Here is a 24,803-nt window from a genome sequence, read left to right on the forward strand (position 1 = left end):
ACACATGGCTCCTGGCATAGGAGAGTGGCATTAGTGCCAGACCAGCTTGACTTACATTGGAAACCTGATGGACCTAGGTTTGGATATTGATTATTCTGAAACAGGATAAGTACGTGGCCTGTTTCCTGAAGTCTCAGTTTCCCCATTTGTAAAATACAGGGCAACAATTCCCAAATTAAGGAATGGTGCAAGGAATACATGAAATAATCTGTGTGAATAGGATTGCATGTTGCCGGGATATGGAGTAAGCACCTATCGTGTGCGAGTTATTGCCACTCTGTTTCCTGCTCTTGCTGTACTCCTTCCTGGGGCTTAGAGACCTTCTTGCCCTGGCCATGCTTCCTGACCTTTGGTCTCTGCTTTTTGTTGCCTTTCTTCTCAGTGCTGGCACTGGCATGGACTGGCAGGAAGGAACCACCTTTCCTGAGAACTCCCCAGCTCATGGGTATACCATTATTCATTTGGTATTTACAGTGCACCTACTAAGTGCCGGGCTCTGTCTAGGTGTGGGCAGATAACAGGTATTGTGATTGATGTGGTCTCTGTCTTGTTAGAGTCATAGTCAGGTGAAGACAACTGAACTAACAAGTACAGTACAGGGTAGTAAGGGAAACAGTGTGGCAGGGGCCCAGGCTCTCAGCTCACACCCCATTCCAATATTCTTCTCATTCACCAAAAGTAATACATCCACTCTTGGCACAGGTCAGAGAGTAAAAGGTGCAGTACTCTTAGTGGAAGGCTGAGTGGACAGGTGTCTCAGCAATCCCTTTATTTTCTATTCTAGATATAGTTAAGCAATAATTAGATTTTAGCCACACTGATTTTTCTTTGCAATTGAACATTATGAGGTCTGAGTAGACATGGGATTCCTTCTAGTTTTGAAGTGGTGAATAATGAGGTCCATAGGGTTTATACCTATCAATTTTTTCTTCTCACAGGCAGAGGCACTGGCTGGTGAGCTTCTCCAGGTCTCCAACAGAGAAATCATAAAGTAGCCAGTGTGTGGACAGTCTGATAAGATAATGCAAATTATAAAGACATCCTGTTCCCATGTTAAACCATACATAAACATCTGTGAGGTTGAGATCGCCTAAGTCTGCTCTCTCTACTTTCTCAAAAACCATTTACCAAGTTTTTGTGTTCATGGATAAAAGTGAACATGATGTGGAAGATGGAAACATTTTAACAGTAAAGGGCCACTAGTGAAAACAAACATCCTATTTGTGTTTTTAGAATTGCAGAAGACCTGGGGGGATATAGGTAAGTTTCAACTTGTTTACTAATTCATACGGGAACAGATACTTAGATACACTGAGTACTGCTCTGTGCTGGGTACACACAGAGCAGTACTCTAAATGTTTCCCACTCTCTGGGGCAGGTATGATTACTGTATCCATTTTACAGATGAAGAAAATAAGGCAAGGAGAGGTGAAGTAACTCACTGAGGGTCATGTGCAGCTAAGAGAGAGGCTGGATTTAAATGCTGCCTCCTCTACCCACCACCTTAACCACCGTGTTCACCATTCTCACCCTGTTACATCCACATTGTTGTTAAGAGTTACTCCCCCTCCCTTAGTCTATGTCCTCTCCATCTTTTATTAAGGCATTAAATACTGTCAGTTAAATTCTCCACTTCAGTTTGGTTTAGATTAAGATGATTCACAAACTAAAACAGTTCTTGATTTGCCTCTGTTGGGTCTAAGAACAACTCTCTTGGTCCCGTTGTGTTTTTCATTTACCATACTTTCTTTTCCAAGTAGTGCCATTTTCCCTCAGCTAAGTGGTGCTGTTTCTTAGGTCTTCCAATTCTTGTAGATGATGAGAAATGGAGCAATGCAGATTGTAATAGCTGGATTGGGAAGGGCCTTGAGAGCATGTTAAGAAATATGGAGTTCATTCTAGGGCCCATGGGGAGCTTCTAAAGGGCTTTAGGCAGCAAAGTTTGTTTAGATAGATCACTATGGCAATTCCCAAATGGAGAATGGGCTGAGAAGGGAAACTGGAAGCCAAGGGGCCAGTTAGGAGGCTTTTTTAGAAATCTGGCTAAGAGATTGGTAGTTTGAGCCAGGGTGGATGGAAAGCAATGAATAGAACCAATGGATGTGGATGACTGGATATAGGGGTTGAGAGAGGGGGGTCACGGGGGACAAAGGGAAGTTCCAAAGACAGACAAAGAGAAAAAGAAAGGGAGAGCAGATTTAGTGACCAAAGTTATAAGTTCAGGTTTTAGCATGTTGATTTTATAAGGAACAGTCAATGTGTGAGTCCAAGGTTTAGAAGGGAGATCCTGGACGGGAACAATGAGGAAGTTGTCAGTGTACGGATGGACACTTGTGCTATTGGGAGTGCATTAGGATTGAAGAAATTCTAGGGCAGAAATTTGAGAAAAACCAACATTTAAGAAAAGGGAAGCAGTGGAGAATTTTGAAAAGGAAGTTGGGGCATGGGCATGTGGCAGAGGGAGAACCCAGGTAGGGAAGTCAGGGAGTCAGGGCAGAGAGATCTCCTATGAGGGTGTGGGCAATAGCCTCAAATGTTTGTAGGACTAGGAGGTTTCTGTGGACTTTAGGGAGATAGAAGTTGTGAGTGACTGACTGAAGGCCAACTTAGGTGGAGCAGTGGAGGCCAAAGTTTACCAATGATTAACAGATGAGTGACCAGAGAGCCCAGTTATGTATATTAAGATATTTGGTTCAAAGGGGAGGTGAGATGACGTTAACCAGCTGTAGGAGCATACGGAACTGAGGATAACTACATCTGTATCTGCATCTACTTCCATACCTATTTCTCTTTTAGATTTAAGAGACTTGAGCTCTTAAACTGCTGAGGGGAAGGAGTGAGTGGAGAGGATAGGAGAGAGGAAAGACGGGAGTATGTTTGGAGGTAAGGGGATTCATGACTGGTGGATGAAGATAGCCGCCTTGACAGCAGGAGGGACTCAGCCTCCACTGAACCAGACAGGAAGAAGCAGGGATGGGGAGGAAGGTGAGTTTGTGGGTGTGGAGGGGGGAAAGTTCCTGCCTAGTGAGTTTGTTTCCTCAGGTGGTCAGCAGCTGACATTGGGACCAGCGTTAGTAGGGCAAAAGGTCAAAGGAAAGAATGGAAGGTTGCAGGTAGATTCCAGGGAGGATGAGGAAAGAAGCTAACAAAGGCATCCAGAGGAGCACTGCCTGGAGTAATGGGGGTCAGGTGTGGTGGGAGGCTGTGGATTTAGAGCTACAGTGAATTGTTCATGAGTGGGACACTCCTCTGTAGTGCTCAGCTGCCATGGTGCTGGCATAGGGAAGGTGAACGGTGGGATTCCAATTTTAGGATCCTTTAAGTCTGAGGAGCTTTTGGTACCTGGAGAGGAACACATACCTTCATCTGGGTTTTACTTATTAACTATGCACTTCATTAACCTTCTTAAGCAAAAATCATCTAAATATTTAAACACTTTATATAAGCAAGTTAAAATCTATACATTTACAAGGCAAATTATTTAATCATTGATCACAAAAATTGTGTCTTCCTAAAATATTTCAATAGAACTTCCAGTCTAATATGTCAATTCCTCTAAAAGTTTTAAACATTTTGGCAAAGCAAACACATCATTAAGAAGATTACACCTGAATTTTTATCTTACACCTGAACCTATTTTAAAAATGGGTTGATAGATTCCAGAGATAGATACTGTCTCACTTCAGATCAATTTTTGAATTTAGAAAACAGAAGAACATTATCTTAATTCTGAAGAAATTTTGGATTATTAATCACTGAACTCTTGGTTGAGACCTGGGAACTGATTTACCTTCTGGGTAGAACCTGAATTTTTCAAGCTCACACATTTTCCATGCATTAAGTGTATTGTGCTGGATGCTTTTTATCTATATCATCTTTACATTTAAAGAATATGATGCAAATGACTTGAAGATTCCTAGAACTTGTAAGTCTGTTATGTCATATGGCAGAAGGGACTTTGCATATGCATTTCAGGTTATGAATCTTAAAATAGGGAAATTATCCTGGATAATGTGGGTGGGCCCAATCTAAGCATCTGAATCCTTAAACTCAGAGAACTTTGTCCACTGAAGGCAGAAAGATGTGGCAGAGGGTGGGCCAGAAAGATTCAAATTGAAAGAGACTTGGTTCAGTTATTGGCTGGAAAACAGAAGAGCCCAGGGAATCAGTCCTACAACTGTAAGGAACTGAATTCTAAGTGAGTTTGGAAGTAGATTCTTCCTCTCCAGTAAGAAGGCAGCAGCCCTGCATATACCTTGCTTTTGACCCTGAGTAGAGAATACAGCCTTGCTCTGCAAGACTTCTGACCTATAAAAATTGAGATAATACATAGGTGCTGTTTTAAGTCACAGAGTTTGCTGTAATTGTTGCACAGTAATAGAAAATTAGTACAGTAATTTTACTGCAATAATTAACAAAATTGATCCAGCCTATTTGCATTTTGAAAAACTTCTAGTTGTCTTCTCCAATATCTGTTCTCTTCTTCCTTAATGTAAAACTCTTGACTATGAGCTAGATATGACTACCTAGAAAAACAAGACTATTTCATAGCTTATCTTCCTGGTTTCGTGTGGATGAGTGTGATTAAATTCTAGCCAATGAGATGCAATCAGAAATATTGGGTGTGGTCAGATGCCATAGTGTGCCTGTATTCCCAGCTATTTGGGAGCCTGAGGCAGGAAGATCACAAGTTTGAGGCCAGCTTCAGCAATTTAGGGAGACCCTGTCTCAAAATAAAAATAAAAAGGGCTGGGGGTGTTGCTCAGTGGTAGACTGCCTCTGGGTCCAATCCCTTGCTCTGCCAAAACAAAACAAACAGAAATGTTGGGTGCACCTTTCAGAAAGCTGCTTTAAAGGAAAGAGGTGTGCCCTTTCTTTCTTCCTATTTCCTGGGGGCTGTTAGACTAATATAAGGGCTGGCATGCACAGAGCCATCTTGGGTCATGAGGTGGCATGCTAAAGACAGTAGTACTGCAAGAAGGGAAGGAGGGAGAGTGGGCTTTGATGATCATAAAATAGCCATTCATCCCTGAACTCTTTATTTGCAGATTCTTCAATGTGAGACAGAAATAATCTCCTATCTTGTTTAAACTATTCCTCCATGGTCACAAAGTATTGCCAAATGGTGAAAGAAAAAGTTGTGTGTTTATGTTTTTTTTCTGGAACTGGGGATTGAACCCAAAGCCTCACATATGCTAACCATCACTTACCACTAAGTTACACCCCAAACCCTATTTTTTTAAAAATAAAAACCTGTATTGCTTTTTATAACCCTATTTCTTTTAAAATCATAAATTAACATTGGCATTTCTTATTTAACTTGAATATTACTATCTTTTTAAACATTTGATTGTATTACATAGTTTTACATTTATTTTCTCTACAACATACCACACCTACTTTTATCTTGCAATCCCTGATCCAAAATACGTCTTCTATGTACAGGGAGAGTGATTACCATTCTGTAATTACTATATTGATAGATTCATCCATGCTGGACCAATGGGATGGTGGGATGAGAGAGAAAGACAAAGAGGGGGGTCAGGGGAGAGGGAGAGGGAGAGGGAGAGGGAGAGGGAGAGAGAGAGAGAGAGAAAGAGAGAGAGAGAGAGAGAGAGAGAGAGAGAGAGAGAGAGAGAGAGAAAGAGAGGGAGAGGGAGGAGGGAAGGAAAGAGAAGGGGGAAGGGAAGGGAAGGGGGAAGAAGAAAGGGGGAAGGGAGGGAAAGAGAAGGGCTGGAGGAAGGAGGTGGTAGGCAGAGTATGGAGTGACTCAAGTTCAGACTTCAAAGGTAGAGTAGTTCCAGGAGATGGTCAAGCAAAAAGACACATAGTCATAGATGTGTTCCATGCTCCATGTGTGACTTTCAACCCCCATTTCCATCTCTGTACACCAGCTCCCAGCCTGCTCTCAGCCAGAGCAAACATACACACCCAGATCTCTGGTGGGAAGATGAGGGCTAGAGTCCATCTGGGACCTGGTACAAGTGGAGAGCCAGGATGCCTGCATGCTGGTTGTCCCAGTGTACAAGGAAAACATGTACTGTGTTTAAGCTAGGCTTATGCCCCTTCCTGGCTCACCAACTACAGGCTCTGGAGTGCTGTGTGATCTTCCCCATGCTTCTGCTTGTGGCTGAACCTCCTGCCCCAGTCCATACGGTGCTGGCTGACACTCATGATGCTGGCACTCTTCATAGGAAGGAGCCTGCAGCGTACTCTGAGGCTGGTCCATCTGGGTCCCTGTTGGAGCCTGTCAAGCTTACCTGTGCCACCTGTCTCCAAATAGCACTGAGCAGGAAGCTGGGGTAGGGGAGTAGGAGGACAGAAACTGCAAAATTGTGCAGGTCTCTCTCTCTGCCAAACCTTGCCCTGATTCTAGGGCTGTAGGTACATAGAGATGTAGCAGGAGACTAGGAGGGCAACCAGGGGAGAAGGGTGGATTGTGAGAAGGCCAGATCTGGAGTGGCCCAACTCTGCTCTTCTCTACTCTTAACCTTGTATTTGGCACATGCAAGGAGGTGGGATATAGACAGCCTGAGGGAACCACCCTCCTAACCACTATCCTGCCCCAAAGATGCTATTTCTGGGTCAGGGGAGGGGAGAAGAGAAGGCAGTGGTCAGGGACTGGATTTCTATCTTTGAAAGGTCTGAGTCTTCAGAGTGGGAAGATGAGGAAGCCAGAGAAACTTGAATATTTCCAGCCACCTAGCAGATTCCCCCGTCGTAGGCGCAGGGACACCCGGTCCCCAGGGTCCAGGGGAAGCAGCACAGAGCTGGTGGCTGCCTCCCGGGTCACATCAGGGTCGTTGGCAAAGGCTGAGATGACGGGCCATGTGTTCAGCATCAGGCTTACCTGGAAGGGGAGCCCAGTTAGCACCTATCCCCCACGCCCTCGCTCAGGACCCTCACTTTGCCTAAGGCTTCCTTTCCAGAACCTGGGGCTTAATGAACTCTCCTGGTAGTGCTGAGGGGTGGCCAGTGTTTGACTCTGAAGATTATCCACACTCTGGTGGGCAGGACCTTTCCTCCCTTGCTCATGGCCACCAGGACACAAGTCAGTGAAGGGTCTGCCCAGGGCTCAGTGGGGTTCCACTTATGCCCCCTCCCTTCCCTCAAGAGCTGGGGATGGGCCCAGCACTCAGATCACCTGGACAGTTTGGCGATTGTACACCTTCACCACATGGAACCGGAAGCTGTAGACTCCCCGGACAGGGGCCACGAAGGAGCCTGAGGCCCGGTCAAAGCCGCCACCCTCATTCACCAGGACCTGGGGGAAGTAGATCCTGCTGAGTGGGGCTCAGTGATGCCTTGTGGCTCTCTGGGATAACGCTGGGATTGGGGCAGGGGCAGTGAGTATGGACAAGAAGGGGTGGCAAGCAGGAGTGTACAGGAATGTACAGATTCAAAAGAAATGTGAGAAGGAGCAAGGAGGAGTGTGTGTATGTGTGAAGGGAAGGGAAACAATCAGTGGCCACATTAGGGGAAAATGCAGGGAGTCGTTTTCTTGAAGTTGGAGGGTCAGCAAAGTGGGCTTGGACAGTTGATTGCAGGTCATTGTGGTTCTCTGGACAGGGGTGCAGGGGGTGGGTGTGTGAAGGTGGGTAAAGGGGAGGTTACCTGGTCAAAGTAGATAGCCCCGCTGGTGCCGTTGCCGGTCTCCCCTGCTGGCTCATGGTGGTGGCTTCTAACTGCAGCAAATGCCACTCTTCCAGGGGGCGCCTCTCCCAGGGCTGCTCCCCCAGGCCCCCCTGCAGCAGCTCGGCCAGGCTCACAGACCACCAAGCATTCACCCTCCAGCAGGACAGGTTCTGACCCCTCCTGGGCCAGCCCTGTTCCCAGGACCAGAAGCACCAGAGCTATGGGCAGCCTCAGGCTGTGTAAGGGATCTGGCAGCCAGTGTCGCCTTGCTCCCACCATGGCTGAGCGCCTCTGCGACCCACAAGTGCCCTGTCTTCTACTCCCTTTCTGCTGCCCTGGGCACTCACTACCCCTCACCCTGCTCCTCTGCCCTTTTTCTGGGTCTCACTGTTAACTGGCCTCTGGACCTCCCTCTCCATACCTCTCTGTGTCCCGCAGCTCTGTCCTGCCTCCCACTCGGTTACTCCTGCTGTCACTGCAGTTCCCTCCTCCTTGGCAGAACATGCAGTGACAGCAGTTGGGTTCTGGGAGGGAGAAGAGGGATGAAGAGAGGACAGGAGGGCTACAGTCAGAGTTCCAGGTCGACATCTTTGGATGGGATAGCACGGGAGGCTGCGCCTGGGGGAGATGCAGAACAGGGGATAGGTGCGCATTTGAGATAATTTTAAAATCCCTTCCTTCCCTCCTCTCTTCAAAAACTCTCACAACAGCCCTTCTCCATTTTTGGAAGAAAGGGGTGTCCTGCCTTCCTCACAATTGTTTTGGTGGAAAGGGCTTGCACCAAGAGCATCACAAAGTCGTGACCCTGGCCCAGTCACTTTCCGTCTTTGGTCTTCCACGTGTTCATGCCAAGCGATCAACTTTCAACGAATGATTTCTCTTTCCCGAGAAACAAATGCGCAGAACACGCAAGAATCCCGAAGGCCAGGAGACAGACAAACGTGAGAGCTGGCGGGGAAGCTAGGAGGCAGAGTGGCCTGGAGAACTGCTTGCGACAGGGCTGGGCGGAGTCGGGGACGCGGGGCTGGGCGGCGGCTGGAGGAGCCCAGGTGCGCGCGCAGGAGGAGGGAGCGCGCCTCCGGGCCGCGTGCCAGGGCAGTGCAGGCGCGGCCGGGGGAGGAGCGGGGGCTGACTCCGCCCCAGGCCAGGAAGTGACTCAAAAAATAGTTTGAGAGGTGGAGAGAAGAGGTGCTCGTTGGATGAGGAACCCAGGAAGGCCCGCCCAGATTCGGGCCCCGTGCCCTGGTCCTCTGGGCTGGGGGCACGGGCGAAGCTGGGGCCTAGGGTACCAAGAGGCGCCAGCTGGACGTGAGGCTGGAGCCCGCGGCTTAGGCGGGTAGGCGCCCTTCCCTGGCGCCCGGGAGCCCGCAGCCGGGCGCGCGCGGCGGCGATGGGGAGTGCGGCCGGCCTAGGGCAGCGGCCGCAGTGGGCTGTGGCGGGGGCGGTCCCCGGGTGGGGCGCGTGGCGTGACGAAGCGGGGCGTGGATGGCTGGGGGAGGGGCAGGCGAAGAGGTGGGAGTGGCTAGAGCCTTGGAAATGGCAGTGAGGGGCCCCAGAGGACAACTCAGTTCAAGCCCCAGGTGAGGATTCATTTTTGAGGATTGAAACCTGAAAATTGCAGATTACCCTGAGGAGAGGGACTCTTTCGACATCCATCGATTCCTGCTTACCTCCAGACGGAGCTGGAGCCCTCCACCCTTCCTGCTCAGGCCTTTGGTTATTTTCCAAAGGCCAGCCACCAAGATAAGCCTTGTTTACCATGACTTTCTCTTAGGGATAGGAGGCCCATGTTTGGATAATCTGACACCCTCCCTGCAGCAAAGAAGGATTCCGCACCTGGGGTTGTTTACCAGAATTGTAACTAGGTGCTACCTGTTGATCTTTGGTGTAGGTGGGGAGATCAGGTTTTGGGTTGAGGGGATGGTGAGGCTCTGAGTTGCCTTCCTTCCTCCAGGACAAAGGGAAGAAGCCATGCCTACTTGGGGGGCTGGTTCCCCAACCCCTGACCGCTTTGCGGTGTCTGCGGAGGCAGAAGATAAGGTTCGGGAGCAGCAGGCCCGTTTGGAGCGCATCTTCAGAGTGGGGATGAGTGTCCTCCCCAAGGACTGCCCTGAGAATCCTCACATCTGGCTGCAGCTTGAGGGCCCCAAGGAGAACATCAGCAGAGCCAAGGTGAACTCTCCCCTGATCCTTCCCAGGAAGCCCTTCTGCACAGAGGCAGAGTCCAAGGAGGGGGCAGGAGAGGATCTATGTACTTCATCATCCCTCTGGCAACCTTAGTGCCCCTGAGCTTTGAGGGACTTTCCAGCTCTGTTTTGAGTTTTGGTTTCATTTCTGCTGTGACAGCCCAGGTTCTGCAAGGAATTATTTGTGTTCTTTTGGAGAACAGAGATAATCCTGCTGAGCAAGTGGGCCCTGCCAAGGAATTCACTGTATGTGGGAGGTCACTGTATGTGGGTGGGGTGGAGGTGGGGAGGTTCAGCCACATTGCTTCCTTTTGAGTCAGGCAGGGGTTCTAATCTGGCTCTACCACCTGCCAGCCTTGTGATTGGATTCTTAGTTTCCTTATTTATGAAATAAATAGTTTGGGAGTGATGAGAGATAGATTCAAGCAGTTTCCTTTTCTGACATTCCCCTCCAGGAGTATCTGAAGGGTCTCTGCAGCCCAGAACTGCAAAATGAAATCCACTACCCCTCCAGACTGCACTGTATCTTCCTGGGAGCCCAGGGCTTCTTCCTTGACTGTCTGGCCTGGAGCACATCAGCCCATCTGGTACCTCAAGCACCTGGCTCACTGATGATCAGTGGCCTAACTGAGGCCTTTGTCATGGCTCAGAGCCGTGTGGAGGAGCTAGTGGAGCGACTGAGCTGGGACTTTCAGCCAGGACCATGTCCCAGAGCCTCTCAGAGTACTGGAGTGCTGAGAGACTTCTCTGCTCTGCTGCAGACCTGGGAGGATGTTCATACTGAGGCCCTGCTGCAGCTGCCCCTGGCTGTTCAGGAAGAACTCCTGAGTCTGGTGCAGGAGGCGTCCAGTGGGCAGGGGCCACAAGTATTAACCTCATGGGAGGGGAGAAGCGCAGACCTGCCGGGTACTCAGTATCAGGGAGTCAGGGCTCTCCAGAGTGAAGGTGGGGAGTCCCTGCACACTGGATCTGTGGGGTGGAGAGAATCAAAGGGAGCAGTGGGAGAGAGTCATACTATAGAGAAGGATCGAGGGAAACAGGGTGGTCCCAGGGAGATGGATTTGTGGTGGAAGGAACTTCCTAGGGAAGATGCCTGGGACAGAGAAGTTTCTTTCAGGCCATATTCAGCGGGTGGAGGGACAGGGGAAGATGGGTCCCTGAAAAGAAAGGCCCTAGGAAAGGAGGGGGTGCATCAGGAAAGAGGTGGGTTCAGTGTCCAGGGTGAGCTTTCTGGTGCCCATGGCCTCTGTCAGAGGACATCTCAACCCCGGGGAGCTTCCCTCCTTCAGCGGTTACACAATGGAAATGCCTCACCTCCAAGAGTACCTAGCCCTCCACCTGCGCCTGAACCCCCCTGGCCCTGTGGAGACCGGGGAGACCGGGGGGATAAACAGCAGGCTGTGGCTCGAGGTCGAGGGTCCCCGTGGAAACGAGGCACCCGTGGGGGCAACTTAGTGACTGGCACGCAGCGTTTCCAGGAGGCCCTGCAGGATCCTTTCACCCTGTGCCTTGCCAATGTGCCTGGCCAGCCAGACCTCCGCCATATTGTCATTGATGGCAGCAACGTGGCCATGGTGTGAGTACCTAGTGGGGCTTGATGTTGGGGAGGGAGGATGAGACAGCCATCTTTGTGTGCCCTGGGGACATGCTGAGGGGCTAACACTGCAGCAAGGCTGCCAGGCTCCTCACCTGGGCTTCCAGTGCTGACGCTTTTCCCTTACAGCCATGGGCTCCAGCACTACTTCTCTAGCCGGGGCATTGCCATTGCTGTGCAGTACTTCTGGGACCGTGGCCACCGTGACATAACTGTCTTCGTGCCTCAGTGGCGTTTCAGTAAGGATGCCAAGGTTAGAGGTGAGTTGTGTTTGATCATCTGTGTCCTGGGATTGGCTCTATTTCCACCTTGAAGAGAATCCTGTTTGTTCTTTTTCTATAGAGAGTCACTTCCTGCAAAAGCTGTACTCCCTCAGCTTGCTCTCCCTAACCCCCTCACGAGTCATGGATGGAAAGAGGATCTCCTCCTACGATGACAGGTACTTGCTACTCTCCTGGCCCGAGCTTTGATTATTTAAGGAATCCAGTGGGAGGTTGAGGGGGAGAGAGAAGCTCCTGACCATTTGCTCTGTCTCCAAGCCTCAAGAAGAGTGGGGCAGAAAGTTATTCCTCCATGTGCCCTTATGACTAGTTAGGTAAACCTCCCCTGCAGCTGAGATGGGATAGACTTAGAAAGCCATGTTTGACCATTCATCATCCCTGCTTCATTCGTCAACCTGAATGACACCTTGTATTTGTGTAGTGCCTTACAGTCTAGAAAATACTGGTTTATTGGAAAGATGGGAACACTAGTAACATGAATAGCTAACAGATGTGTTCTTTAACCTAAATTTCCAAACGTGTGGAGATACTCCCCCAACATTATGGAAAAACCAGAGTAAACATTTAAAATAAATAAGATGAAGAAACACAATCTGTGAACAATAGGACTGTACAAAACATGGTATGGTAGAAGATCACAGGACTTAGAATTTGAAGATCTGAACTTGAGCCTCAAGCTGTACTTCTGGTGACTTTGTCTACGGGCCCATCTCTTAGTGAATTAATCTCTTTGGCTCATGTTCTTCCTCTATTCATTCATCTTCCTTGTGAATATCAAAAGAAGAAAAGGTATGTTCTTGCCTCACTCAGCGTTGTAGACAAGAGTCCATGACATTTCCTTGTATGGACCAAATTATGTGTTGCATAAAATATTATCTCTTTTTTTAAAGCTGTGGAGACAAAGGGTAAGAATGGTGAACTACCTTAACAAAGGAAAAATAGACCTCAGAACTGCTAGATGGTTTACACCCAGGGCATAGTCCAGCTGCAGTATACATGCATGGTGTGGGAAATGAGCATATTTGAAAGCTAATTAACCAATTTAGAAATTTTACAACTATAGGCTTTTTGTTCTTTAGGATATTATTTAGTTTTAAACAGTTAATTTCAAGCCACATTGATTGTATATTTTGTCTTTTCAAAACTTAAGTTTTACTTCTTGCGAATAAATGTTCTACAAAAGGCAGTCCATTTCCTCCCAATGGTATTTTGTTTTGTGCTGAGATTTCACAGTGAATTCAAGATATGGGACCTTCTTTCCACACCAGCATTGAAACAGAATTGAGACTGAAGAGTGAGTCAGCTTTAATGACTTTTAAAGGCATGTGTTTGTGCAGTTGTATAGGAACTGTTGAGCAGATAACAATATAAATTGGAAGTTTTCCCTGGTAACAGTGAATAAGCACAGTGCTACATAGCATAGGCCTACAAATGAACAACATGCCATGTAATGCAATAATAGTAAAATATGCTTAACCAGAAAATACCTTTTGTATACCATGTGTATACCTTATACATTAATATATCATCTCCTTAATTTGCTTCCCAGCCAGAAACTCAGAACCAACATTTCTCCCGCCTAATTCTGTCGAATACTAATAGCCTGCTTGGTACTAGGTACATGGTCTGCAGAAGGAACACAGGGAACAAGACCTGACTCTTTGACTTCAAAGAGCCAAAAGAAACTTATAAATCAGACATTACAGCAACTCAGAGGAAGGGAGCCCTTTCTGACTGGTGTTTTGCAGGAAGGATTTGTGAATTGTTTTTTGAGAAGGATGTGAATGGGCTGAATCTCTTTCGTTTTCTAAACCTGTTAACAAGACTGCTTCCCATCACCTCTTGAATCTACACAGTGGGATCAGAATTGCTAAAGTGGAACCCAGGCATTGATATTTTTTTGGTACTAGGGATCTAACCCAGGGGTGCTTTACCACCGACTCACATCCCCAGCATTTTTTATTTTTTTGAGATAGGTCTTGCTAAATTGCTTAGGACCTCACTAAGTTGCTGAGGCTGGCCTCGAATTTGTAATCCTCCTGCCTCAGCCTCTGGAGTCACTGGGATTACAGGTGTGTGCCACCATACCTGGCTTACTCTTTTAAAATTCCCCTGGTGATTGTCTTCATCACAAAGGTTTGGGGAGCACTTTCTAGATGGAGGGAATGGTTTGAGAAACATGGAAGTCAGAGACAGTGCAGGCCATGTTTGGAGCGCAGGGGGTAATGTGATCTTTGATTTTGCCTGGAATTGAGGGAATAATGGGAGAGAGAAGGCTGTAAGAGTGGTGTGGAACTGCATTCTAGAGGGCCTTAGCTGCCAGGCCTGGGCATGTTGACTTTACTCAGTAGATGAAGGTGAGTGTGGAAGAGCTCTGTATAAGGGAAGAGCATGTGTTCTTGGGGGAGGGTAGGTGAGCCCGGAGGGTGGTGAAGGGTTAGAGGTAGGTGAATGGTGAGGAGGCTATGTGGTAGCTCAGCTGTAATATCTGTATCACTAAGGTGGTAAGGAAGAAAGAGGGTTTCCAGAGTGGAAGGCTTTTCCGAGGATGAACATAGTGGATTTGTAAGTGATTGTTGGGGTAGGGTAGAAGACAGAGTCAGTGCCAGATCTTACTGTCTCTTATGAAGGAAGCATAAAATGTTGGGTGAAGGGTTGTGGCTAGTGGATGGGATGCTGTTCAGAGACTACCTAGGATTCATCTTTATTTCTGCTGTAACCCATGGCACCTGTATCTAGTAAGTCACCTGTATCCAGGTCAGGGTGAGGTGGGGGTATCAAATCTCCATCATCAGAAGTGAGTCACAGGGACTGGTAATACTCTGGGCCTTGAAGAATTCTGGAACGTTGCCATGGTTTTTGAGACAGGTTCATGGTGAAGCTGGCAGAAGAGACCAACGGGATCATTGTCTCCAATGACCAGTTCCGGGACTTGGCAGAGGAGTCTGACAAGTGGATGGCAATCATCAGAGAGCGGTGAGGGAGCTCTCCCTTGAGACTAGGGCACGGATTCAGACCTTTCTCTAAAGGCAGCTCTTCTCTGGCCACTGGGTGAGAACTCTGGGAAGGGGCTTGGAATTGCTTGAAAGGATGATAGCCAGCAGCTTCTGGTAGTGGTGGTCTCAGCTGTCTGAGAGGTTGGGCAAGGGCCTCTCTGTGACCACATTTTCTCTTCTTCATCTAGCTTGCTACCTTTCACCTTTGCGGGAAACCTCTTCATGGTTCCTGATGACCCACTGGGAAGAAATGGCCCCACCCTGGATGAGTTCCTGAAGAAGCCAGCCAGGTAATGCCCCAGACTCCCTGCCAGCAGCTCCTAACTCTGTTCTCTCTGTAGGCCTGGAGACTTGACTGGGAGGGTGACCTCAGTTTGGCCTAGCTTAATTCTACAGTAGTTTGAATTGTTCTGCACTCAGCCTTTAAAATCTCTGTAGGGAATCCTGACATAAAAGTCCTGGTTGGAAGGGAAACTCCTGTTTTAGGAGTGTCAATGTGTTTGATGGAGTTCTTTGGAAAATGGTTTTTATACTAATAGTCAATTGTATTCACTATGCCCTCTGCTGGCCCATTAAATAAGTGGTTAATTTAGGACTAGAACTACATTGTTAGTGGCCGGGTTCACCTTCTAAAGGGTCCATTTCCTTTTCAGAAGTAGATTGATACTGCCACTCAGTGGTCAGCTTAGGGAACTTCAGGATTGTTCTCCCAGAGTCAGGAACAGGCACCAATTCAGAGGGAGGAGGTCCACTGAGATCTGCTTTCCCTCCAGGATGCTCATCAGCTCTTTTTGTTTTTGCTTCTTCCCAGAAAACAGGGATCTTCTAAGGCTCAGAATCCTTCCAGGGGCTTTGCAGAACATGGTAATCAGCAGCAGAGGAGGGAAGAAGAAAAAGGTAGCAGTGGCATTCGGAAGACCCGGGAGACAGAGAGGCTCCGGCGCCAGCTGCTGGAGGTGTTCCGGGGTCAGGATCACAAGGTGGACTTCATCCTGCAGCGGGAACCATACTGTCGGGACATCAACCAACTGTCTGAGGCCTTACTTGGTCTCAACTTTTGAGCCCTACCTGCCTTCGTGGCTGTTGCCCAGTTTAACCCCAGCCTCCCCCAGCTCAGCCCCTTCTGGGAGAGTCCCTCTGCTGCTCATACTCTGACCCAGGCTCACTCTGAGTTGGTAATTTGGGTCAGGGAAGCACTGGGGAGGAACATTTAAGTGAGGGATATCTCTTGCCTGTGGCCCTCTGGGGGCAGATCCACAAACTGACCCAATCTCAAGTGAGGACCTCAACCAGCTCTCGGGAGGTCTGCTCAGCCTTAACTTTTCAACCTTGCTGTAGCACAGGGCTTCTGTAGGGAGTGGGGGCTGCAGGAAAGGGTAAGTCCTGGAGATTGGAGCTATGGCTGAGTTGGGGATGGGCCTGTGACCTTGACTGAGCTGCTTGGCCTTTACTGCTGCCTGGAAATCAGAAGTAAAACTGCCTGTTGGGAAGAAAAATGAGATTACAGAGGAAAGCTCCTTGGAAGAAAAGTACTTAGACAAAGTCTCAGGTGTGCCTGTCTGTGGCTGCACAGGCTCCCTAAGCAAACCTCACTTTCAGAGATGGTGGGTCCTCCACGTCCAGGGCCCATGCCCTAGATTTTAACACTGTGTCCTTGTATAACATGCCCTATAATGGCTGCGTCCCTTTTGGGCAAACTTTAAAGTCCACATTTACAAGGTAGTTCAATTAGGATGACTGTTTGTAGTACCAAAATACTCTCAGGGTTCCTATAAATGGCAGCTCTCCTGTTGCATTCCAGGGTTTGTTTACAGATTAACAATTATGTCAGAAAGTCCCTGGTTAGATCCTTTAGCTGAAATGTTGACGGCATTCACCAAATTGATGAAGCCATGCCGTGCAGTGACAAAATAGATGTGATCTGACCCTAAAGTTTTCTTTACGGAAGACATAGGTTGCCTAAAGCAAGGCACAGTTCTGCTTTGTGTAGGTGTGTGGAGATGGGAGGGCTACAGAAGTTTTATTAGATGAACCAATTATCCAGAAAATGAAAACTGAAGAATCAGAATTGGAAGGATCTGATCAGCCACTGGACCAACCCCACTGTTGCATTGTAACATGCTCTTTCTATCCTGATTCTCACAAGTCAATGCTTGTATGTTTGAATTCCTCTTGTTCTGGGGAATTTTCTCCCTGCGAGGCAGCACATTCCTCCTGTGGACAGTATTAATCAGTAGTCTTTCTTCTAGTGTAGCCTAAACTATACTTTTATGTTACTGCTCATTCCCCCAGGAAGAATAGTCAATTTTCCTAGAGTCCAAGACCAGATAAAGAGGTAGGACAGTACCCTTAGTTCTGTTTGTTTGGCCCTGCAGTCTCTCCCTGAATAAACCTTTTCAGGCTCTTACTTCTTCTTTCCCTTGAGTGGCACAGAAGTTGCATGAGGAGCAGAATGAGAGAGTCCCAGTGTCTTTGCCTGTGTCCCCCTGGTGACTTATATCACTAGACTGTATTGACCCCAGGCTAGGGGCAGGTATGTTGGAGACAGGCTATTCAGGGAGGTAACAATGACTTACACAACCCACAGTGCTCTGGGAAGAAAGGAGATTGGTTAATATGGTCCAAACTGGGAGCTAGGAGGACTGCTTCTGGTTGGCTGTGGCAGGTGTCACAACTTCAGGTAGATTAGAAGGATCCTAGATGAACACTTGGGATTTACTTCTTCCTGACATGGTTGAATCCGTCATTTGTGATTATTTCTCTGTCCTTTTTACTTTCCATGACTGGGTGTACCCAGAGGCCAGAGGTATCTTCTACCCTTTTGTGCTGAAGGCCTTGGTAGAATGAAGTGGCCCCCATCAGATGAGAGGCAAATCCTAGGCTTCTTGCAGACAGGGACATTGGTTTGTCCTGCTTCAGTTTGATAAATTGGGACCAACATGTGATTGCTTTTATTAATTCACTACCCTTTGGTGACACAGGTTGAATGTTGACCTAAATGGGGCTTCATCTCTTCTGCTGGCATCCTAATGGCACTCTGAATGGGTTTGCAGGATGACCACAAAACTCACTGGAAATGGATTATCATTTATCTTCTAACCTCTACTTTCATCATGACTTTATGCCCCATAACTTTGACCAGCTCTTTTGGTTACTGAGGGACCAAGAAAAGAAAAGGTGAGGAGAGATGTTGCCTATCAAAACCCTGTGTAGGGAAATGAATCATCTTGGGTGACAGTCCTTGAAATAAATTATTGGAGAATCTAGGCCAAAGAGATGAGCAAAAGCTAGTGAGATAATTTATCTTTATTGCCAAACCTGCAGAGCATTTTCTACACAGAGAACTGGGACAATAATGCAGCACAAAAACTAAACTTGGAAATTCTTTTACAAGGAGTGGAAGAAGTAAAAGTCCTAATTTGATAAGATTATAACCTTGAGACTGTGGAGAGTTTCTCAGATAAATAAGGTGGAAGAACAATGGAGAAAAAAAAGGAATGGGAAAGGAATCTCTTAAGAACCAGACTATTCTCAGTATGTAACTAGGAAGCCTCTCTGAGGGATGGGCCTCAGTCCCTGCCATGTACCTCCCTACTTAGGCTACAATTTCCTTCAAGGCGGCCCCCAGCTCTGGGAAGGAATATTGGTAGCCAGTGGCCAGTGTTCGCCGTGGAACTACCTTCTGGCCCTCCAGTAGCATGACAGCACGCTCTTGCCCAAAGACAGCTCTCACGACAGTCCTGGGGAGAGGGATGAAGGCTGGGCGGCCCAGGGCAGTGCCCAAGGCCTGGGCAAACTCTGCATTGGTAGTTGTGGAGGCTGGAGCCACTCCATTCAGGACCCCCTGCACGTGATTTGCTTCAAGGGCATGGGTCAGGATTCCTGCCAGGTCCCTGATGTGAATCCAGGGGAAGAACTGGTGGCCTGAGCCGATGGGGCCCCCCAAACCCAGGCGGAAGGGCAGTAGCATGTGGCCGATGGCACCACCTCCACGGCCTAGCACAACCCCTAGAACAGGCAAGAGAGATGGTACAGGGAGGCCCCCTCAGCCTTGAAGCAGCCTGAATGCTGCTCCCCATTTCTCATTTTCCCCTTCTTCACTCCACATGTGGACCCAGTTCTGTAATAAGAGTTGAGGGCTGTGGCTCTCCTTAGGACTTTCTATTCTCCCCTCTAAAGACTGAGAAGTGATGGCATACTGTCTTTGTAAACTTAGCTCCTTGGATATCCTCCCCGCCCGCAGCCTAGAGAAGCCACTCCACCCTGTCTGGGACCCAGGTCCTTGGATCTCACCAGAGCGCACCACCACCTGGCGTGTAGAATCTCCAGGAAGCCTGGCTGCAGCTTCCCATTTGGTTACGAGGTTGGAGAAAAAGTCAAAATCCCCTCCTGGGCTGTCCTCATCATATTCTGCGGTCAAGCTGGGCCGGTAGTAAGCTGTCGGAAAGCACTTGTTTGTTCTGGGTGTCTTTCCTGCCTAGTCCTATGCAGCCAAGACTTCACTTGGCCTCCCCTATGAGGCCCCATGAGAAGAAAGCCATGGATATTTCCCCTTGAGTTTCTCTGACCCGACTTGGTCCTGCGTGGAAGAACTCCTAACTTTGGTTGTGGGGCTACTCTCAGAGGCTGCTGGCATAGTGGTTAAGAACAGAAACATGGGGGCTGCCTGAGTTTTAATTCAGCTCTGACTTTTGACAAATTATTTAACCTCTCTGTATGGAATTTTTTCATCTTTAAAATGGGAATAATAGTACCTACCTCATAGGGTTGTTGTGAGGATTAAGCAATGTAATATGTGTAAAACAGAATTGTGGCTGGTATGTATGTTACGATTGTTTGCAATTATTTGGTTCCAAAGGTGAAATACTACAACCAGAAACTCTGTTCCTAAAGAACTGTGGTGTGAAAAGCAAGGGACTTGGGAGGAGGTGGGCTTTTCCTTAGCCTTAGGTGTGGTACCACTCCCCCATTTTTCTGAGGTTCTCTATTTCTCAGTGAAAGAACATAGGTCAGGAGAAACATGCATGGATCCAGGGCCTAGAATTTACTGTATCTGGAAAGAAGCAGCTCTCTGGGGTGTATATAGCTAAAAGGGCTGAGCTACCCTCTTCTTCTGCACCCCCTTTCCCTTGGCTAATATAAGAGGTTGATGATTTAGGGGCATACCTACACCCGTGACTAAGATCCAGGCTTTGGGGGGTTGTGGGGCTTTGATGATGGCATTAGCCAGCATTTGGGTGGTCTCCAGGCGGCTGCTAAGAACATCTTTTTGGAAGGCTTCATTCCACCTGCAGGAAAAACAGAAAATAAAAAACCACTAAATACACACATCTTCCCCTCTTTCAGTCCCTGGGACCTATTCTATACCAATTTCTAGTAAAATCTTGCATTGTGGCTAAAGAAAAATGGTTCATGTCTACTGAGGAAGGAAAAGACATGTCTTTATTGGGCATTCTGAGTTATATGTGAGAACTTAAATCAACTGACTGACTGGGTAGGGGAGCAGGTGGGCATAGAGAGATGGGGTGGGATGGGAAGAGTAGACTGGCAGCTCCATTAGTTTCAGCTCACAGGGTTCCTTTGAGGTCGGACCCTCTCTTCTCTGCTCTGGGGGATATTTTATTTGCTTTAGGGACCCATCTGACCTTCGGAGAGGGTTGAGGATGTTCTCTCCTGCCAGGTTGACAGCAGCATCACAGCTGGGCAGCCCAGATCTAGCAAGCTCATCCTGTCAGAGAAAAGCTCATAGTGCCTGCAGGCCGCGCTCTGTGCTGATAAACTGCCCTCCCACCCAGCTTCCAGAGGATGGACATACCCACGTGAAACAACCGGGTCCGGGCTGTCGGGAGACCAATGTCACTTCGTGGCCCCTGGCTTTCAGCAGCTGGGTTAGGGCTGTTCCAATGAAGCCTGTTCCGCCACCTGATTGGAGAATACAAACTGTTTATGCTTGGAGGTTAAGGCTGATGCTTGGCGTCTCCGCTTGTGTCCCCTCTTCTGGTGCCATCCCATCTGACTAGACTTCTCCCCTCCTTCTCTAACCCTCCCCGAGAGACAAAGGTGACACAGGCCACAGGGGTCAGGGAAGTTCGGTTTCTCGGGCTAGGAAACCAAGGTCAGCTTGCCTGTGGAGGAGACTGTGCCCTCCTGGCAAGGCCTCCCAATCCCTCAATTTCTGAAAAAGCCCGCCCCCCACTCTTCCTTTCTTCCCTCCCTCACCCACAAGCACCCGCATAGCGATGAGGTCCTAACACGCCTGCGCAAGATTTAAAGCCCCCCCCCCGCCCCGCCAACTATGACCCTATGCGCATGCGTCTTCTGGGGAGTGCGCTCCAATTGGGAACAGACAGGGTCGGGACTGGGCGTGGCCCTGCCCAGAGACCCGGAAGAATTTATAAAGATAGGCAATACATTTCTCCGGGAGGTGTAGCAGAGGGCGGGGGAAGGAACGGAGGAAGGAAGTGCAGTCCCACCCATCTCCCAAAGAAACCAGCAAAACCCGAGCTCTAAATCTCAAAGCTACGCAAACCGCAGGATTCTGGATGTGCGGTCTGTTTGGTGTGTCAGGAGTAGGCCGGTGCCTGGGATTTCTTTCTACTCGTCCTATTTTATCTTTTTTGTTTCTTCTAAATGTAGTTGTTGAAGGACCTTTATTTTATATGTGGTGCTGATGATCGAACCCAGTGCCTTACACATGCTAGGCAAGCACTCTACCACAACCCCAGCCACCTTTTTTTTTTTTCTCACTGTTCTGGCCTCCTTCCTGTCAGTATTTAAAGTTCCTCTCATCTTGAGCCTGTCCAGCCTTTTCTTTTCTCTGGCCCATCTTCTGTTTCTTCACCTTCATATCTTTTCTGCTCAAAAGTGTTTTCTGCCCTGTGCGGTTGCAAACACCTGTAATCCCAGCGACTAGAGAGGCTGAGGCAGGAGGATCACAAATTTGAGACCAGCCTAGACAATTTAAAAAAATTAAAAAAAGAACTGGGGACATAGGTCAGTGGTGGAGCTCCCCTGAGTTCAGTCCCTGACCATGCACAGACAGACACACACGTGTTTTCCATTTTGTACTTGGCAGTTCGGTCTGGTTTCTGCCTTTGTCATTCATTTCCCCTCTCCAAGAACACAATTTTCCCATGTGTCACCAACTCTAACGCCTAATTTTTCGTTATTTTTCTTTTTTTTTAATTGTAAACAAATGGGATACATGTTGTTTCTCTATTTGTATAATTTTTGGTTATTTTTCTTGACATCTCAGAAACACTGGGCACTTGCCAACTTCTCTTTCTCTTGACCTCTGTGAAATCCATACTTTCTTCTGGGCCTTTCTGGTAACTCTTTTCAGACTTCATTGCTTGCTTGGTCTCCTTTAAATTATTAAAACATTGATATGCCTCAGATCTCGGTGGTAGGACTTTCTTCTCTACCCACTCTGGGCTTTCCTACAAACATCTACATCTGAGTTTAGTTACCAGTTTTTTACAGTGGACCCCCTCCTTCACAAATCTGTGCAATTCAGATCTGTCCTCTGACCTCCTGACTCTTATAAAAACTTCCCAACTAGAGATCTCTTCCTGGTTGCCTGAAAACCTTTGATTTTACTAACTAAATATCTCCCAGATCAGTTTCTGTCTCTGCCACTACAACCCTCATTCCAGCTATTCTTCTTTTCTAAGTTCTTCTAATATGTCTTCCTACTTAATGTGTCTTTCCTCACCAAACTATTGCAAGCTGAGTGATAATTGAATAACGTGGAAGAAACACTACAGTGGTATGTAACATCCTGAAACATTTCCAAATATAAAATTCTTGGATATGCTGGATAGAATTTAATACACTCCATTTAAATGTATTATGAGGTTATATAGACAAATAAAGGCAATCACTAGAAACCAAAAAGTAAAGAGTGCCTTGGGACTGAGGCTATCATGAAGATTCTTGGCTTGATCAAACTTTAGTCAGACTTTTTTTTTTTTTTTTTTTTTTTTTTTTGCGGTACTAGGGGATCGAACTCAGGGCCTTGTGCTATCGAGGGAAGCACTCTACCAGCTGAGCTATCTCCCCAGCCCTTAGTCAGACTTTTGAATCTTCTTTTAGGCTCATTTTTGTACTTGCAAAATCGAGTTTTCACAAAATGTCCTGCTAAGTCAATTTATCAATAAAAATCCCTTCCCCTCAATATCTAGTCATTCAAAATATTTGATTAGGTTCCTCATCCTCTGCCATCCCCCAGGTGATGTCTGGTCACCCTGGCTTGTCTTCAGCAAGAATCCTGTAAGGTTGGTTTTGTTAGAATCTCCCTTACCCTGATATTTTCTCTCAACTATAATGTTAAGCAAAAAGAAAAGTGTACTTACGATATAATGCTATTTATTTGAAGATTAAAAATAAAAGAATGCTGTTTTTATTGTGGGGATAAATAAATTTGTAAAATAAAAAGAAATGCATGGGAATATCAGTCTTTTCTTTGTAGCTGCAGCCATGAAGAGCAAGCTGAGATGTGTAGTTTTAGCAGGTACAAGGTATAACCTGGATAGGGGAGACTCTACACCAGGATCAACAGGAAGGTTTTCCACTTTCTTAATGCAAAATGTGAGTTGGCATTCCTTTCCTCGGCAGATAAACTGGGCTGTCCTCTAGAGAAGAAAGCGAACCTGAGGGCCATCACTGGTGTCTCTTATGCTGATGTAATGACGGAGGAATCAGAAATCAGACGTTAGAAAGGCTCAACAAGAGCAGGCTATAAGGGCTGCCCTGGAAGATAAAAAGGCTAAGCAGGCTTTTAAAAAGAGAGCAATGACTGTTACTAAGGCTCCCACAAGCAAAAACAGCACCTAAGCAAAAGATTGTAAAACCTGTGAAGGTTTCGGCTCCCTGAGTTAGTGGAAAATGCCAAACTGGCAGATCAGATTTTTAAAATAAAGATCCATCTAAAACTTAACAAGAAAATTTCAGGATTGCATTTACCTGTGGAGATAGAGTGGGAATGTGATCAAGGAGGAGTATCTAGGGGAATTGAACATCTTATTTCTTAGGCCAGGTGACGGGTACATGGAATTCATTTTATTTTATTTTTTGTATTTTTGTATGTCTGAAATATTTCATAATAAATAAAAGTGTGATAGATTTAAAATTTATAGTCATATTTTGATGTGCAGGGACATAACTTTATTTTCTATAATTAAATATAACTTGCTTACAAAGATTCTCCTTAATAGTGAAGTGAACTTAAACTCACCCAACCAAGGTAACTGTCATTATAGTTTTAAACTTCTCATATTCTCAGTTTCTTAGTCTTTGTAATGCTTTGTCTCTCTTCTTTCCTTCTCAAAATTAGATGCCCGGGTGTGGCAGGTCTTCTGGTCAGTCACTGTCATTTAGTCACCAGTGCCTACTCAGAAGGATCTCATCTCATTTGGCCCTTGAATGTTACCTGCTGAGATCAAGTAAGGCATGACTGGTCAGGCCAGATCTCTTGGTATAGTGTTTTGGCTTCTGTTTCTGATACCTCCAGTTCTTGCTTTGATGTCAGTGTTTGAGAGTGTCCCCTAGAGGAAGAAAAATGCTTGCTTGGCATTTTGGCTGACACCTTAGAATGTGTGGACCTTGAAAAAACCAGCAGTAGTTAAGGGGTCTACTCTTCTCTTCAGGTTCATCTCTTGCCTATTTCCCATAGCCATTACTGCCAGGCAATTTGATGTGGTCTATCAGTTAGTTATATGTTGCTGGTAAGAAATTATTTCAAAACATAGTGGCTTGAAACATTTTATCTTGTGGTTTCGGTGGGTTAGGATTTGAGAATAGCTTAGCTAGGTGATTATGGTTCGGGGTCTCTCAAGAGGTCCTGGTCAAGATTTTGGCGAGGGCTGCAGTCATTCTTCAGATCAAGTCTTCAACTTGACTGGGGTCAAAATATCCTCTTTCAGAAGGCTCACTCACATGCTATTGGCAGGAGGTCTTGTTCCTTGCTTGTAGTTTTTTGTTGCGTAGACCTCAGTATAGGGCTCCTTCAGTATCCTTATGACATGGCTGCTGACTTCCCTGGAGTGAGTGACTCAAGAGAGGGAGAGTGAGGAGAAACCATAATGCCTTTAATGATGTCCTAGTCTCAGAA

General features: G+C 47.1%; 3 protein-coding genes and 1 pseudogene across 8 annotated transcripts; 2 read left to right on the forward strand and 2 right to left on the reverse strand.

Annotated features, from left to right (window-relative positions):
• Nucleotides 1-5,350: 5,350 nt before the first annotated feature.
• On the reverse strand, nt 5,351-8,117 carry Cbln3 (cerebellin 3 precursor). The gene is made up of 3 exons (XM_047539168.1): nt 7,615-8,117; nt 7,145-7,264; nt 5,351-6,850 (listed from the first exon to the last, which is right to left on the reverse strand). Exons 1-3 carry the CDS (start codon nt 7,912-7,914, stop codon nt 6,653-6,655), a joined length of 618 nt encoding a protein of 205 aa, XP_047395124.1. The 5' UTR covers nt 7,915-8,117; the 3' UTR covers nt 5,351-6,652.
• A 700-nt stretch (nt 8,118-8,817) lies between these two features.
• Khnyn (KH and NYN domain containing) lies at nt 8,818-19,512 on the forward strand. Of its 5 annotated transcripts, XM_047539018.1 has the most exons (9): nt 8,818-8,971; nt 9,257-9,492; nt 9,590-9,807; nt 10,277-11,397; nt 11,545-11,675; nt 11,731-11,854; nt 14,565-14,672; nt 14,881-14,982; nt 15,504-19,512. In XM_047539018.1, the coding sequence occupies exons 3-9, from the start codon at nt 9,607-9,609 to the stop codon at nt 15,751-15,753; spliced, it is 2,037 nt and encodes a 678-aa protein (XP_047394974.1). In that variant the 5' UTR covers nt 8,818-8,971; nt 9,257-9,492; nt 9,590-9,606; the 3' UTR covers nt 15,754-19,512. The 5 variants fall into 5 exon arrangements, 4 of the variants coding, with proteins under 4 accessions (XP_047394974.1, XP_047394971.1, XP_047394975.1 ...); XM_047539015.1 differs by lacking the exon at nt 9,257-9,492; XM_047539019.1 differs by lacking the exon at nt 9,257-9,492 and having other exon boundaries at nt 11,758-11,854.
• Nucleotides 17,981-20,965, reverse strand: Sdr39u1 (short chain dehydrogenase/reductase family 39U member 1). 2 transcript variants are annotated; one of them, XM_047539020.1, is made up of 6 exons: nt 20,912-20,965; nt 20,508-20,614; nt 20,338-20,420; nt 19,859-19,980; nt 18,986-19,129; nt 17,981-18,700 (listed from the first exon to the last, which is right to left on the reverse strand). In XM_047539020.1, exons 1-6 carry the CDS (start codon nt 20,925-20,927, stop codon nt 18,288-18,290), a joined length of 885 nt encoding a protein of 294 aa, XP_047394976.1. In that variant the 5' UTR covers nt 20,928-20,965; the 3' UTR covers nt 17,981-18,287. The 2 variants fall into 2 exon arrangements, with proteins under 2 accessions (XP_047394976.1, XP_047394977.1); XM_047539021.1 differs by lacking the exons at nt 19,859-19,980; nt 20,508-20,614; nt 20,912-20,965 and having other exon boundaries at nt 20,338-20,419.
• Nucleotides 20,966-23,187: 2,222 nt separating this feature from the next.
• On the forward strand, nt 23,188-23,606 carry LOC124976559 (60S ribosomal protein L24-like; annotated as a pseudogene).
• Nucleotides 23,607-24,803: the final 1,197 nt, after the last annotated feature.

Source organism: Sciurus carolinensis, chromosome 2 (assembly GCF_902686445.1).
Source record: "Sciurus carolinensis chromosome 2, mSciCar1.2, whole genome shotgun sequence".
Lineage (NCBI taxonomy): Eukaryota > Metazoa > Chordata > Mammalia > Rodentia > Sciuridae > Sciurus > Sciurus carolinensis.